The 16,962-nt window shown below is 45.9% G+C and overlaps 1 protein-coding gene across 1 annotated transcript in view; it reads right to left on the minus strand.

The window, feature by feature from the left end:
- Window positions 1–51: 51 nt before the first annotated feature.
- Window positions 52–16,962, minus strand: part of NID2 (nidogen 2) — a 59,719-nt gene continuing 42,808 nt past the window's right edge. Inside the window, exons 12-21 of the mRNA XM_079768446.1 lie at window positions 14,810–14,929; window positions 13,793–14,023; window positions 9,893–10,114; window positions 9,117–9,286; window positions 6,732–6,861; window positions 5,695–5,866; window positions 4,898–5,055; window positions 3,314–3,437; window positions 1,138–1,250; window positions 52–847 (exon numbers count right to left, since the gene is read on the minus strand). Of these exons, the coding sequence (XP_079624572.1) occupies window positions 837–847; window positions 1,138–1,250; window positions 3,314–3,437; window positions 4,898–5,055; window positions 5,695–5,866; window positions 6,732–6,861; window positions 9,117–9,286; window positions 9,893–10,114; window positions 13,793–14,023; window positions 14,810–14,929 (1,451 nt within the window). The 3' untranslated portion in view covers window positions 52–836. The remainder of the gene's footprint in view (window positions 848–1,137; window positions 1,251–3,313; window positions 3,438–4,897; window positions 5,056–5,694; window positions 5,867–6,731; window positions 6,862–9,116; window positions 9,287–9,892; window positions 10,115–13,792; window positions 14,024–14,809; window positions 14,930–16,962) is intronic.

Raw genomic sequence — 16,962 nt, forward strand, 5'->3', positions numbered from 1 at the left:
TACATGCCAACCCCCAACTTTGTTATAGAAACAATACAGATCCTCAAAAAGTCATAAGAAAACTTAAAATATTTTATTGGAGTAATCTAGAAAATTTGAGGACTGATACATCTTTGGTATTTATAAATGTAGTAATTTTTGTGGGTTATTCTATAGAGGGACTTACAGGATCAGGAAATACAAACTGAAATGTTCTAGCACCTTTTAATATAAATAGAAATGCAGTAATGCAGAGGTAAAAAAAAAATTAACTCTTAGAACTTTTGTTGGGAAACTATATAAATAAGTTGGTTCTTTCCCATCAGTTATGCATAGCCTTCTCTATGTCAAATTTATGATCTTTAGGGTTTTATTTTTATACTGGTCATTTGTGCTTTAATTTCTTGGCCAAAGAGAACTCATATAGGGTCTTGACATATTTCTAATTGGTTCTTAGTTGAACGAATTTGACCTTTTAAATATGACATAAATGTTTATAAAAAGTTGCTTTAACCCTTGGCACTCGCTTGCTTTTTTCTGGATTCCTTTATTCTAATGCTAACCGTGTCGAGTCACACTCGACATCCGAGTGCAAAAGGTTAATAAGCAACAATTAAAATTCTATTACCTCTTTTAAACTTGCAATAATTTTTGTTTTTAAAAATACAGTAGTGAAGATTGAGGTATAAACTTTTCACAAAATATACTTAGTCTTTTTGCACTGAAAATGTCCATTTTGTATGTCCAGGAACTTTAAATGACCAATTCCTTTTTCACTTTCTTCGCCTTTGTTTGCAGTAAATGTTCTTTAGGGTCCAGAATCTGATTGTAAACTCAAGTCCTTTAGGATGCTATATTTACTTTCTTCCTGTAAAGGGAAGTGCGGGAGAGGACAGTGTGTGAGTATTTTTTATAACTGAGTTGCAACATAAGTCTTTTTAAAGGGAAAATATTTTTTGTGGGTATAGTTTAGCTAAGTAGACAATGTAGTAAAAACTGTCACCCAATGGGTTGGCCATTAACTTTTCCAGCTTAAAGTGGCTCTCACTGGTGGCAGTGTCAGAGGCAGCAGCCAGAATCGGGGCCAGCGGTAATCAGTTACCAGATCTGTCCTTCTCTCCCCTGCTAATCCAGAGGAGCAGTCAGCATGTTGTTTACCTGCTGGGCAGTAGGGGTAGACCGCAGTTATCCCGTAGAGATGAGATCGCTGGTCTGGGAGATACTCATCAGTAAACTGGCCACTGTCTCTATTGACTGATATAATACCATCCCTGGGAACAGAAAGGAAACATGAAGTCATGGGATTTAAGGTTGGATAGAAGGAGTAAATTTCAAAACAAAAAATCTACAGCCTTTTAGAATACACATTTTAAATTAATATAACAAAACAAGTTTTGACTCATTTAGATTCAGAAGGTTTGTATCAGTGGTTTTCAAAGTGGTCCTCAGACCAGCATCATCTGGGAGCTTGGTAGAAATGCGAATTCTTGGGCCTTCATTCAGACTTAATCAAATTCTGGGATATAGGACCCAGTAATATGTTTTAACTAGAGGCCCAGTGCATGAAATTCGGGCACTTGGGGAGGCCCCTCAGCCCAGCCTGTGCCCTCTCGCAGTCTGGGAGCCCTCGGGGGATGTCAGACTGCCGTGGAGGTGGGAGAGGCTCCCGCCACCACCACTGTGCTGACCAGCCTGGCTTCTGTCTGAGCAGCACTCCTCCTGTGGGAGCGCACTGACCACCAGGGGGCAGCTTCTGCGTTGAGTGTCCTCTGGTGGTCAGTGCACGTCATAGCGGCCAGTCGTTCTGCCATGGTTGATATGCATATTAGCCTTTTATTATATAGGATAAGCCAGGGGTCCTCAAACTTTTTAAACAGGGGGCCAGTTCACTGTCCCTCAGACCATTGGAGGGCTGGACTATAGTTTAAAAAAATCTATGAACAAATTCCTATGCACACTGCACATATCTTATTTTGAAGTAAAAAAACAAAATGGCAAAAGCACCTGCATGTGGCCCGCGGGCCGTAGTTTGAGGACGCCTGGGATAAGCCCTCCGAATGACTGATCCATGCTGAAGTTTGAGGACCACTAACTGGGTGTTGGAATCACAAGGATCTTTTACAATTGATCTGGGCCCCATGCAAGGTCAATTAAATCAAAATTACAGGCGTTAGGATAGAAGGGCTCAGACACTACAGGAGTGGGCAAAGTAGGTCTGTGACACTCTTTTGAGTTAAAGCTATTGTAATAATCACAACTTTGATGTCTTTCCACACAAACAACTGTAAACCTACTTTTGCCAACCTTGTATATATTTTTTAATGTTCCCTAATTCCTCCTTGGAAACTGGTAGATAACTAATAAGTCCACAATGTCATTTTAAATCCTATAACTAATATACTTCATGGTGCCACTTAAGCCAGTTATAACTCTGAAGATCATATTTAGATTAAAGCGCTTCCTTTTTGGATAGTTATTATTTAACTAGAGGCCTGGTGCATGAAAATTCATGCACTGGAGTGGGGGGGGGGTCCCTCAGCCCAGCCTGCCCCCTCTCACAGTTTGGGAGCCCTTAGGGGCAGGAGGCGACCTGGTGATCAGGGTAAGGCGATGCCCCCATCACACGTCTGCTGCTGCCACTGCCGGCAGCACAAGCCTCGGCCAGCCCTGGGCAGCTGGGCAGCCGTCATCCAAGGTTTGCCTGTGCCTAGGGCGTCAGCCACCATATCCAAGGCTTGCCTGCACCTTGGGCCAGCCCTGGGGGGCTGAGGGCGGGACTGGCCGTGCCTCCCCTATCCCCTCTCCTCCCACCCCCACCTCCCCGGGCTGAAAGGACTGGAGGACTCCAGTGGGGCTGAGGGGACTGGGCGCCACCATCTTTGTCATGGTGTGACAGTCAATTTGCATATTACCTCTTTATTGGGTAGGATAGCTCTGCCACTTTTAGTCACGTGAGCATTACCATTAAATTTCTGGGTAACGTTTGAATGATGCTATCTATAATAATAAAAGGGTAATATGCTGATTAAATGGGACATCCTTCCGGAAGTCCTTCAGTCCTTCCAGATGAAGCCAGGGCTGCAAAGGATGCCCGGATCCTGGGTGCCAGAGGGAAGCCGGTGCCGGCAGCTGCGGGAAGGAAGGCAGGCCTACTCTTGCATGAATTTCATACATTGGACCTCTAGTTTACTAATAAAGAGATAACAAAATGAAAACATCAGTAGAAGTAGAGGGCTTAATTACTAAAGTCACTAGCTGATATTAGGTGAAACAAGCAATGTATCCCCCAGAACAGTTTGCAATTTCAGACTCATCCAGAATGTGTCAGGCTCACCTCCTCCAGTCCGTGTGGTAGAAGTGATCTGCATAGCTAACAATGCTGAAGGGGTAGTTGAGGTTGTTTTGAATAACGTGTCGTCCAGTTCCATCAGGTAGTGTACACTCCAGTTTTTTGGTTCCTTTGAAAACAAAGAGGAAAAAAGATACTTTCACACCATCGTGGAGAGAAGGGGAAACCTTGCCAAAAATAATAGTGGCTTATTCCATCTTAGAGAAAAGTAGAATAAGAAATAGCTATTTTATCCCCATTGCAGTGATACAAATTATAAACTAAAATTTTCTGTTCTATTACCAGTCTTTTTTTTTTTTTTTTAAATATATTTTATTGATTTTTTACAGAGAGGAAGAGAGAGGGATAGAGAGTTAGAAACATCGATGAGAGAGAAACATCGCTCAGCTGCCTCTTGCACACCCCCGACTAGGGATGTGCCCGCAACCAAGGTACATGCCCTTGACCGGAATCGAACCTGGGACCTTTCAGTCCGCAGGCCGACGCTCTATCCACTGAGCCAAACCGGTTTTGGCTCTATTACCAGTCTTTAAATTGTTTAATAACATTCCAGTTTTTAATAGACTTTAAACTCTTAATCCTTTTTTGGAAGAAAGGATTGCTTTTACAGAAATTTAGCCAAGTTCCTCCCAAAGCAGGGCATTAGAGATAAGCTTTTTTATAATTAATTTTAAGTGTGAACAACATTTGGATAAATATTTGCCCTTTGTAAGTAATGTATAATAGCCAAGATTGCCTTTTAACTAAACTCCTTCAAGTTTTTAAAGACTTAGTTTCTAGGTAGAAATAAAAAGTAACTAAAGGGGCAACATGACATATTATTTTGTCATAGCTAAACGAGTTAAAAACTCCCAAGTTTCACATTTCTTATAGGACCTGGATTTAAATTTCAAATTCTTTTAAAAAACGTTAACTGTTGTTTGGACAACTGGGTTATAATAGTGACCTATGTGCATTATAGTCCTTTTTTTAATATTATAAATTCTTTAAGAACGGCCTTTTTCATGTTCTGTGGTATATAGACATACTGCATCTTTTCAGTAGTGCTAATAATGAAATCACACAACAGAGAACGTTAGCCTGGGTATTGGCAACCTGAACTTGTTACTGAAGTGAAGCTGCCATATCACTTTTCAAGAATGTCCTCAGCAGAGTGTCCTGACCGCTAAACAGATATTTAGAAATTTATAACACTGGCCAAAGGAAAAACCACCTAAAACCTAAATCCGTCAATTCTAACAGTAGGTAATATTTCTTTTTAACTTAAAAAGCATGCCAAGTACTCATGTGGGGAAATGGTACACTATACAAAAATAAGGGACATAGTACTACCCCTGAAACTTAACTGCCGAATTCACATTCATACACCCTAAAACCCTAAGAAGTTCATTATAAGCATCATTACAAAATGTCCTTTGAAAGTTTACATACCAAAGGAATAGATTATATGTGCTGTACTGTTACAAATTTAAGCCAAAAGATGGGATATTGTTTTGCTATAAAATCTGATCAAGTGCTGGCACCAATGAAATGAAGCATTCTGTATCTGCATCCCATCCGTAGTATTACCTGCATCTGCCCAGCAGAGCAGTTTGGACATGGGGTCAAAGGTTAAACCATTGGGTAGTCCAAGGTCATTATTCACCAGAATTCTTCTGTTTTCTCCATATAAAGATGACATTTCAATTTTAGGAGCATCTCGATTCCAGTCTGTCCAGTACAAGTTGCTGTGGATAAATTAAATGGAGTAGAAAAAGAAGCACCCTGAGTATGTAGAAGTCAAACCAGAACCTTCTTTGAGGCTTTTCACTAAGTATTTCTGAGTCAAAAACAGAATGTTTTCTTCACTTATTGAGGGTTTTCTCTGGAATTTCATTTGGTAGAAGCCCCATTAAATATGGCAAGAGTTTCTCAAGATATAGAAATCCTCCCTGGTTCTAACAAGAACTAAAACATTGACCAAGTTATATGTCCCAGGCGATAACCTTAGCAGTTATGGACAGGGAACATTGTCTTCTTGATTTTGCTACAATGAGAGAGGTCTGAAAAATAAAATGCCAGGTGTGAGTTTTGGTTACCATTTAATGGGCATTGACCCTACTGTGGTTTTAACACTGACTTCCTAGTGTGTTGCTGAAGGAGGCCCACTTCATTCCAGTTTAAGTATTGACCTCAGGCCCTACCTTATCATCTGATAAAAAGTAGAACAGTTCCTGACACCTAGTAGTAGCTCCTCAATAAATACTGTAAAATTAACGCATTTGGGCTTTTCTTTCTGCTTTTGTTCTGACTCCCCACCACATTTAAATCCAAGGACTTCAAATCAGGATCTATAGGTAATGGAGAATTAGGGAGGCCCAGCTGACCCTCGGATAGGATCCACAGTGATGGCTCGGGGATTCACCAGGTCCGTGTGGAAGAGAGCCTTGCGCTCAGAGCCGTCCAGCTTGGCCCTCTCTATCCTGTCCAGGCCACTGTCTGTCCAGTACATCGTTCTGTGAACGTGGTCAATGGCAAGGCCTTCAGGGCTTATCAGATCTGGAAATAAAAGGCAGGACTGAAGCAGGTGAACCTGAAACAGATTTATGTTTGAACAACAATAACAAAGTCCTGAGAGTCCCTTCAGTCAGAAGAACCAGGTCACACAAACTAATTGCTTAAATTCTGTGGCACAGCAAAAATAGGACTTTTGCCGAACTGACAAAAAAAAAAAAAAGTGTCATTTTGATTAATTCACACCAGATGGCTACTGTGGTGTTGGCTGTTGTCATTTTTTCATTTGACAATCTAAGGGAAGAGATGTCAGTGCCCCTGACTAAATAGTCAGGTATTGCATGTTTTAAAAACTGCAGCACACCAGTTGAAAATCGCTGGTCTAGACCCGTGGTCGGCAAACTGCAGCTCGTGAGCCACATGCGGCTCTTTGGCCCCATGAGTGTGGCTCTTCCACAAATACCACGGCCTGGGCCAGTCTGTTTTGAAGAAGTGGCGTTAGAAGAAGTTTAAAAAATTTGGCTCTCAAAAGAAATTTCAATCGTTGTAATGTTGATATTTGCCGACCACTGGTCTAGACAAACAGACCTAGCAGCCTAAATGCACCAGGTATCCACAGAGCTGGTGTCCCAGGCAGCACAGTGTGGCCTCACCCTGAATCCTGTGAGCCTTTCCTCTGGGAGCCCTACTTCTCAATAGTAAAGGCCCACAGGAAGAATCACCTTCTTATTACTTATGTATGAACATGTTTATAAAGAGGATGTTGTACAGCTCACAAGTGACTTGCATAGCACTTAGTTTCCCCTGTTGGGTGAAAATAGAGGGGAGACTTGGCATAAACAGGCAAAAATAACTTGGACTTCATAGAATCAAATGAAATGGGAAGTGTCTAATGGGTGAAGCTGCTGACCTGAATTAATGATTGTCTCAGGCTCTGCTCCCGGTTCCAGACTGACACGGCTAATTGTCCGTGCAGCGACATCCGTCCAGTACACCATCCTCTCCCGGCAGTCGTAGTCAATTCCCACAATTATGGAGCCCTGTGTGGGCCAGAACACAGAATTGGAAGAATTAGGACTCCTTGCATTTCCCCTGAGTTCATGCTCAGCTGCCTCACTCATGCATGCCTGCAATGAACCACCCTGCACTGTAGCCTTACAGGCAGCCAAGCTCAGTGGTTAGACATGTAGGCTCTCTGCAGGCCAACTTCTTGAAGTCAAAGCCACGCTTGGCCACTTACTTGGCTGTGCGATTCTGGTACTTAAGCTTTCTGTTCTTGGTTTCCTCATTTCCAAAATGAAGGTAACAGTACCTATACTTTCATATGGCTGCTATAAAAATTAATACCATAAATTCTTGTGAAGTGTCCTAATCAGAAATGAGTATGCAGTAAGCTCTCAATAATCACTATTACTGTTGGCAGTAAAAGCAAAAGTGACTGCATGAAAAAAATTAGCCCATTCAGTGATTGAAGGACAGCTGTTAGTCTCAGCAAAGTAAGGTCTTAATATTTTAACGGACAAAAACAGTGACTCCTTTCAAATGTTACCACACTTTTTGCACAAGCCTTTCTAAAATTTGCTAACACAGAACAACAAAATCCACGCTCCCCTCCCCTGTGATCTGAGCTCTTTGCCCTAGCCCAGGTGCCTTCACCCTCAACTCTGCCTCTCACTGCAAAGCAATTCTTTGGTTGTATTCTTAGGTAAAAGAAAGTCTAGTCTGATGGGTTAAGGAACTGGGGAATGGTCGTCACTCAACTTCTGGCTAAGGAGGTTTCATCTCCCTTATTGCTAAATCAGCTGCAAAGTTTCTTATAAAATGCTGTGTCTGTGATACTCCTTTCCAAAAGTCTGCACAGTACTTGCTTCATTTGATTTCCAACCCAGATTCCTGCTTTGAGAAGCCCAGCAGATGTGCAAAGCCAACATCTAGGGGCCATCTGGCTGTCTCTGAGGCCACGCCAGCTCCTGCTTGCCTAACAAAGCCTGGGGCTGGCGTGACTTATGGCCTCTGGCAGAGGAGTCAGTATGAGAACCACTATACAAGCAGGATTTGGCTCCTGTGGAAAAGGGAACAGTTTATATGGAGTAGGAGGGTCTGAAGGTCAAATACAATTTTACTTGAAAATGAAAAAGTCATGTGTCTCAGGCAAGAGTACACATCCATATGGGCTTCCATTAATCCAGGGAATCATGGGATTCATTAACCTGTGTAATGACTTCAAAGTTATTTGGAGAAAAAAGTCCCCGCTTAAGTCAGTTTCCCCAAGGTGTGCTTATAACCCATGTTCCATTTCTGTTTCAGTTCCACCACCACCCTGTCCTCATCAGAAATAAATTCAGAAATGCAGAGAAGCCATGTGACATGGCTAGAATAAAGAGATGGTTACTTGTGATAACTTCTGAGTTTCTACCTCTTCTAAGAGAAACTTTTATAAAAAAGAGTATGCTAGTGTTTGCCAAGAAAACACAAAAACTCGAAAAGGAAGAAAAAAAAACATCTTTTTCTAAACACTGGCTGCTTCTAAACTTTTTCGGAAGCAGATATGGGGTTCATCAACAGAAGTAAACACGGACACTATACTATTATACATAAGCAAGTACCTGGAGCGTGAAGCTTAGAAATGGAATCAGACCATTTTCCACTACAAGTGGCACTGCCTTTTTGGTGACCTCCCTTCTCTTCTCCATTTGAGAGAAGAGGCCCTCCGAAATGGAGTGCCTAGAACAGGGAGCGGCTGGCTCAGGAAGCGGCAAGCATCCCCGAGGGAGAGCTGTCCACTCCTTTTCCAGCATCACACTCTCCCCAACTCATCTAGAAGGAGCCAGAGAAGATGAGAAAAGAACCAAAATGGGAGGGGAGAGGGTAGTAATGTTGAGGCAGTCATTAATGGATTTCCACTTGGGATTCTCATCTGACCCCCGAAACCACACCCTGCAGCCACTCCTGTCGTGTTGATTTCTAGATCTCTGGAAATGGGGGGGGGGGGGGGGGGGGGCATTGAAAGCCCGCTGGGGCCTGGGGTTAAAAGTCTGTTTTCCCTTGGCTCACCATACTGCCTGACAACCCTGAAATGCCCTTTCCACACATCTGAAACCCCATGAACCAACGAGGCAACAGCCTTGGTCAGACATGACCCAGCAACAGGGAGCCCCACTTCCTGTGGTGCTGGTGTCAGGCCCATGAAGACAGACTGCAGCTCAGAAATCCTCCACAACCATCCTCCATCTCAGGCCCCTCCCCAGATCTGAGCCCCCACGCAGCTCCGTCCCACACGAGAAATCCTCTTTACATGCAGTGACAGCAGGGTCCTGGCCGTGTCCTTCTGAAGCCTAGTACCACTGAGAGGCAAGTAGCCAATCTGCTGGCCTTGGGCATAGAGCAGGAAGGTGCCCACGGACGGAGGAATCACATCAGGCCGAGGCGTGGGCCGGACCAAGGGTGGAGCAACCGTGGGTATACCTGCCGTGGAAAAGACAACAGAGAGAAAAGGAAACAAGGGTGGGTGGGGAGAGAGAAGAACAGTTACTTTCCCATAGACCAGAGCCTCCAAAAACATCAAAAGTTCTTAAACCTAGACAGATGTGCTCCAGATGTTCCTTTAAAGAAATTCTAATTTCTAGGGGTTTTTTTCCAAGGATCAATTATGTAAATCACTGCCAATTACTAGGAAGGAAGACAACAACACAACTCCCTCAGAACAAAGCAGGTTTGGGTTTTTTTTTTTTTTCCTTCTTCTTTTTAAGGGAAAGAAACCAGAGCCAGAGTTGTGTCAGCTTCTCTTTGGGGCCCCTGGTGACACGCGTCCCCTTTCACCCTGGGCTGGGGAAGGGGAGTAACTGCGTGCTGAGCTGAGTTCCAGATGTTCTAGTTACAGAAACTGCTAATGACAAAATCAAACATTAAGTCCAAATTGGGATCTTGGGTGGATCAGATTATAAATCAACACCACACGGTAGTGACTTCTCATTGGATCTGCTGACCCCTTGTTTGCCCACCTTCATACACAGCTTTCAGAGAAAGCTCAGAGGCCGCTGGGGTGAGTGAGGGCTGCCCCGGGGTGCTTACATGCAGGGGTGGAGCCTGGCTGGGAGCGGGTGCCCTGCACCTCTCTGCCGTCTCTGTCCACACACCAGCAGAAGTCACTCTTCCCGTGGCACTGCATGGGGGTGAAGTGGCCCAGGTCGTCGCACTGCGGCACGTACTGGTCGTCCCTGGGCGCGCCACCGTAGTGCTCCAGCAGGTTTGCCCTCCAGCGCTCACACATGGTCTGGGGCCTCTGGGTGGGCGCTGAGCAGATGGGACAAAAAAAGCCTTTGATGGTAAGCCAAGGACAGAGTGCAGCCTGTAGCTCCAGAGCCCCACGCCTGGCCGCCTGGCCGCCTGGTCTCCTGGCCTCCCTCCTCCTCATGTGCATTAGCGGGCTCCAGCCAAGCCCCTGAACACAGACCAGAATAGTCAAGTGCTCTAAGAAGTCCTCCACAGGAATCGGGAGAAGGGGGTCCGCTTGACGCTCCCATCTTCCCAGGCCAGGAGGGTCTGCCATCAAGGCCCGACCACGTCCGGAAAGAACAAGAGGAGGTTAAGATCAGGTGCAGGGCGCACTCAGCCCGGGAAGGGGGCGATCTCACTCTGGACAGGAGAGGCCCAGGGCCTCTGCTAACAGAACACTTGTGGGGTGCAGTGGCCTACAAGACGCTTAAAGCAGCGTTTGCTTCTTTCCCACTTGCTTCAAACTCTAGGACTTGCATCTGAGAGGTTATCTTAGGACTGACTGGCTAGTGCTTGTCTCAGAAAGCATTACTGAATGTCCACCCATGTGGCCCTCCGTACCTGTCCACTGGAGGACTACATTGGTGAGAGCATAACTTACCGTAATTGGTATATGGGAGCACAGCAGAGGGAGTGACACTCCAGTTCCTGGAAGTCGCCTGGCCATGCTGTTCCTGGTATCTCAAAGCCGAACCTTTTTCGGTAGGCTCCACCTTCCCACCGTGTTTCTCCAGCACCCTCCCCCTCTTCCCTCCCTCCCTGCTCACCACCATGCCTACACTCCACTAGCTTCTCTTGCAGAGCAGTTTCTACCCGCAATACCCCAGGCTGCTTCCACAGAGCCATCCCAAACACCAGTTCTCTGTTGGAGAGGGCTCTGCTACAGCCTATAGCACAGCCACCTGTGGGAGGATTGCCTAAAGCCGTGGTCGGCAAACTGCGGCTCGCAAGCCACATGAGGCTCTTTGGCCCCTTGAGTGTGGCTCTTCCACAAAATACCACGGCCTGGGCGAGTCTATTTTGAAGAAGTGGCGTTAGAAGAAGTTTAAGTTTAAAAAATTTTGGCTCTCAAAAGAAATTTCAATCGTTGTACTGTTGATATTTGGCTCTGTTGACTAATGAGTTTGCTGACCACTGGCCTAAAGGACCTGAAACAGAAAGTGCTGCTCCTTTATCTCCTGCCACTCACAGCCTGTCGTGTGCAGAAGAGACAGCCAGGTGCCTGCTTGGCACCACCATTTGGATGTATCACAGAAAGCTCAGAGGACAACTAACAAAATCCGGGCCCCTGCACTTTCCCTTATGAGTAAATTGCACCTCCACCTCTCCATTGCTCAGGTCCACCCATCCTACACTCCTTGCTCTTGCTCACGTATGTCGAGAAATATCAGCTGTACCTTCACAATACATTCAGAATAACTTCACATCTTACCACCCCACCCCCATCACCCTGGTCCACGCCCCATTACCTCGTGCCACAGCTGTTTTCCCCGCTTCTCCCCTCCTGCTTGCCCCTCAGTGTAAACTCAACCCGGAGCCAGAAAGAGTCCCTTTAAAACCAAGTCATTTCATGCCATTCCTTTGATCAAAATCTCCAATGGCTTCAAAGAACAAGCTGGAAACACTATAGTATGGCTCCAACACCTATAATATCTCTAGGAAAGCAGGAAGATGGGGAATAAAATCCTCAGGGTTCAAACCCAACAGGCTCAACTACAAGACTCACCATCGCTCACGACCCACGGGAAGCAGGGCTCTTGTTAAGACCTCATGTAGAAGGAGATTCCCTCACCCAGATGTGTCTCAATGACCCCAGAGAGGGGCATGCCGCTTTCTCAAATGCCTGCCCTCCATCCCTGGAGAAGTTCCCAACACCACCGCTGGTCCACATTCCAAACTCAGAGGACCCATTCTTGGTTCAGGGACCACCCAGTGAGGAATGTCTTTGTTTGGAATGAGGACACACAGCACAGTCAGCTTCTGGGAAATGGCACCGCCCCTCCCTCACACGTGGGCATCCCTCTCATGCCTTACTATTTGAAGCTCCTTCTCAATCTGACCATGGATTTATTTTTCTTCTGTTTCTGGTTGGCAGGGTTTTAAATATTTTGAAATTGTGGGCAGAAACTGTTCTCTCCCCCTTCAAGCTGACCCCATTATGTAGATGAGACCAGTCAGAAATGGCAGCCAAGAGGGAGGTCTGGGCCACAGGAAAGAATGCCCAAAAGAACATGCCTCTCTTTTAGCGATGAACTTCCCATTCTCTCAGGTCCCTTTTGAGTCACTGTCCTTAACACACGCTTCTCTTAGTAAATGCAACAGAATTCTGAACCCACGGAACCTCCCAACCATCTGATTCCTTCCAATCCCAGCTGTAGTTAGAACCAAGACTTCTTAAACAGTAGGCATGAGTGAAATAGGATTCCTCTGTATTCTTTTTTTTTGGGGGGTGGGGGTGGGGATGGGGGGGCGGAGGCTGCAAAATCCTTCCTAAAAATAAGAACTAGGTGTGTCACTGTAGGAACAGCTAGATCAGCGTTTGCCAACGGGTGGTCTGCGGACCACTGGTGGTCCATGAGGTCCAAAAGGTTGGCGACCGCTAAGCTAGATGAAGCATTACCTATTTTTACCTATATGAATCACTAATGTCCTGGCCATAATAATTAATATTTTAAAAGGATCAAAGCTGGTAGTAATTCTCCAGTTCTTCATATTCACATACATTAAAAGCCAAGACTAGTATTTATGGAAACCTTTTCAACACTAAGAATGGATCTTTGAATAGAGCAAGCGCATTGATAGAGGAATTACTTAGGCTGAAATGGTATCATACCAATTGTACCTTCTTCACAATCAAGTTCTTCTGTTTTTAAAAAATAAAGTTCTTCCCATCTCTGAACAGTTCCGCAAGGAGCAGAAACCTGCCTTGGCAACCTGTAGTTGACATATACTGTGAGCTCTTGATAACCACGCCCCATCCTGACATGTTTATCATCAGCATCTCAGATCACAGGGGCTAATACAACAGGTTCCTGCTTCTCTTCTGAAGGCAGCTGGGCCACGAGTGACTTCCCCATGGGCCTGTGGGGCTGGCTAGAGGGGCCTGGGGTTATTAGCTCAGAGCAAGCTAGCTGGGTCCACCCACAAATGACATACTTATGTTTCCTAATGCTATTAAAACAGCCTTCAGACAGTTTCCTGTAACTCAGAAGGCAACGTTAAGTAACAGTTATATGGGAAGGCAGTTTTTCTTTGGGACAAAAGGCTGGTCTGGCAAGACCCTCTAGCTCTGACATCTCTAAGCCGCCCTAACAGGTCTAGGGCAGTGGCTTCAGCCTGATCTACACACTCAGTCTCAATCGTGGGTAGAAACTGTTCTCTCCCTTCAAGCTGACCCCGTCACGCAAGTGAGTTTTGTATTAGACAAGGGTCAGGAGGCTGGAGTACAGTGCATGCCGGGATCACATATATCATGTGTACATGTCTCTATGTCCCTGTAATGTGAATGTGCATGTAGCTGAGTGCATATCATTCGGATGTTCCTAGAAGGAAGGAGGATGGTGTCATAAAGGACGGTCACCAGCCCTGAGTCTGCGTGGTCTGGGCAGGGATTATAATCTACCCACAGCCAGTGCCATTCCGCTCCCCAAGCCCCAGGCCTAACCAGGCACAAGGTTTCTTTCCAGATCGGCTCACCTGGGGGTCCGCAGTGAGGCGTGTTAGAGCCGGGGGGAGTTCGGGTACCAGGGACTTCATGACCATCAGGGTTCACGCACCAGCAGAAGCCGGTGCTGCCGTGGCACTGCAGTGGCAGGAAGTTTCCCTGCTCGTCGCACTGGGGGATGTGGATCCTGACGCCCGGGTAGAGGTGCTGAGCCTGGGCGGCGCGCTGCTGACGCTCACAGGTTTTCAGTCCTGAGGTGGCGTCTTCAGGGCGGGGGCAGAGGAGACACAAGGAGGAGGAGGAGGAGGAATAAAAGGCATTGCCACCCACCTGCTTTTATGAGCCAACCTCAAGGTCTCCTGTCTGAGGCTTTTTCTTCCATAGTTGAAGGAAGCATAATGTGGGGAAATTAGCAAGGTGCTGGGAATTTGGAGTCCTGGATTCTTATTTGAGCTTGGCCGCTAACTACCCAACACCTCCCTAACTCGCGCAGTCCTCCCCGTAAGTCCCTAGGCTGACTTGACTGTGAAGCGGCCCCTCCCGTCCGCCTCTAGCTCCTGTTGCTGTCTGGATAAAATGAAGAGCAGCCATGGCGTTGGTCCAAACATCCCAGAGACTCAGGAGGACACAGTTCGGCTTGTCCCCTGAGTCCAGAGTTTAAGTCTGAGGAGCCCCAGCTCCACAGCCATCACTAGACTGCCCCTCGGGCCAAGTTCCTGCGCCCAGCTCACCAGAGCACAGGACTCCTGTTTAGTAACCTGAGTCTCAATACTCCTAACTCGCACTTATCAAGGCAAAGCAGGTCATTAGGGCAGTGAACCAGAACTGCTCATAGGTAGGACCATGGATGGGCCACACCCCGGGCCTCCCGGAATGCGAATAGCTGCGAACAGCAAACCGAGCTCGGGTGGTAACTGAGGGAAATATCCAGAGCCTGAAGATCCACTAACTACAGCCTCCGCCCTGGAGAAATCAAGAGTGGGCTGAAGTGCCATAGAAAATAGTGCTGAAGGAGCCAGTTCTCTGGCCTAATCTGGCCTCCCCCTTACCAGGTGTGCACTGAAGTCCGTCCCCGTGGTAGCCAGGCTGGCAGCGGCAGGAGAAGGAGCCAGGGGTGTTGTAGCAGGTAGCTGAGGGGTGACATCTGTTCTCCAAGCACTCATCAACATCTGCAGTGTCAGAACAGGGGCGAGGGCCGGGGAGGGGAGGGGAGGGCATGAGACTTCACTGCACTCCATCTGTGCTACTACCTGGCCTTTAGTACGGGAGGATCAATGATGAGGGGTCAACTTCAGAAGACCTTTGGGCATGAGCAGAAATATACTGACACCGAAAGGCACGCCTTACAGGACAAGGTCAAGGCTGTGTGAGTTAGTCCAAGGCTGTGTGAGTTAGTTCAGTGTAGAAATTAAACATGTGGTCACTCAGAAAAATAGACCCTGCAGTATATTTCTACAGCAGTTCCATCTATATTGAAGTCCAAGAAGTTATTCCCTGCGAACTAACCTTTAGACTATAAATCATTAACTTCTCTCAGTAACACTACAATCAACATATGTAACAATGGTTTTCCCCTTTTGTTGCTGGCACCATGTCCCTATGGCACTGATTTATGGATGAGGTTTCAACAAAGTTAGAAGCACATACAGTCTTGCCCAGTCAGAGTCCTACTGTCTAGAATGCCCAATTCATCAGAAATTTTTCTTTGCTTTCCACTTTCAGAAGAAATAGAAAAGTATAAGAAAAATATTATCAGAGGTTTTGATACAATACATTAAGAAAATCTAAATTTATCAGGCTTACAAAGTACCAACAATTCAGATCCCCCCCCCCCACACACACACTCTACTACTACATAGCACCATGAGAATTTTCCTATTTCTCAAACCTACAACAACCTGAAACTTCAAACAAAAGCCAACTTCTAGTCCTCCTATTTTATTTACTGAAATCAGACAATAGCAAAAAAGTAAACTATCTCTGAGAGTCTGTTAAAACCAATGCCTACTGATTGAGATAAGCTGTCTTCCCAGACAGGAAGTCTTTGAGAGCTAAGAGGAGGCTAAGGGTGTAGGTCTGATCAAGGCTCCAGTGAAAATAGTCACATCCACAATGACATCCAAAAACTGATTTCAAAATGAGTAAATAGGAAACATGTGGATGGGATGATCAGTGTGACACCTAGAAAACAGGAATCCCAGAAGAAGCGAACTGCAACCACTTGGTACAACCCAGGGTGGGGACTCGTGGGACTGGGAAGCCAGAGACTTACAGCCTGAATTGGATGTGAGTTGGCTGAGGACAGACGTGGCTCCTCACCCAGCCTCCCGGGACCCAGATGGAATCTCCTCTAGGGTTATCAGCACCACCCTGCCTGTGACCACACCCTCACAGAGCCACTCCTGTCCTGGTACAGCAAGCAGACACAATGGTCATGCAACACAGACCTTCTGTTCACAGGAGAGGAATCTCTTACATTGTAATTAGAAAGTTAGCATTCCTCAGTCTCAGGGGAGGTTAGTCAACATGAATTAGCTCCCTTCAGTCCAAAAAAGTCCTAAACGCTCAACACAGCCAAGTTTAATGCCACCCAGAAAGGCTCTGCTCAGATGAGCAATTGGCCTCCGTGCTAAACTTCCTTTCACCTGCAAAGACAAAAATGTAGTTAAAACTTCATCTGAAAAGTTAGAAACAAGATTTTCTGGTTAGCTCCTCAGTTAACCCAAAATAAACCAAATGAAAGCAATTACAAGGAAAACCTTATCTCCAATGTACTGAATAGGAGCTGTACGTTGTCAAATTTAGTTATCCTTGGGATTGTCTCTTCCAAAGCACAAGTCAAATTCCCAGCTGGGCAAAGCTGGTGACCATCCCGTTCCTTGGGCCTGGAAGAGGCTATGAAACCAGAGCTGTAAAAACTAACGTCCAGCCAAAGGCAGGAAATGAAAGCTATTCAGAATACATATGCTAAAAGTACTTCTCCTGGCAACCGGAACCCAGGCAATGACAGGAAGCAGGAATTCCTGAGACACAGCCTATTTCTAGAACTCGTGGATCAGTTTCTTGTGATTATTTCTGAACTCAGAGGGGACTCCCCAGAGCTACCAAGTTACCTATGTTCTTTAAGCCTATGGTCTAGAATTCTGATCGGACCTAAAAGAGCAGCCATCCTCCCCACAGACACTGAAGTCTTGGGGAGACA

Source organism: Cnephaeus nilssonii (genome assembly GCF_951640355.1).
Source record: "Cnephaeus nilssonii genome assembly, chromosome: 4".
NCBI lineage: Eukaryota > Metazoa > Chordata > Mammalia > Chiroptera > Vespertilionidae > Cnephaeus > Cnephaeus nilssonii.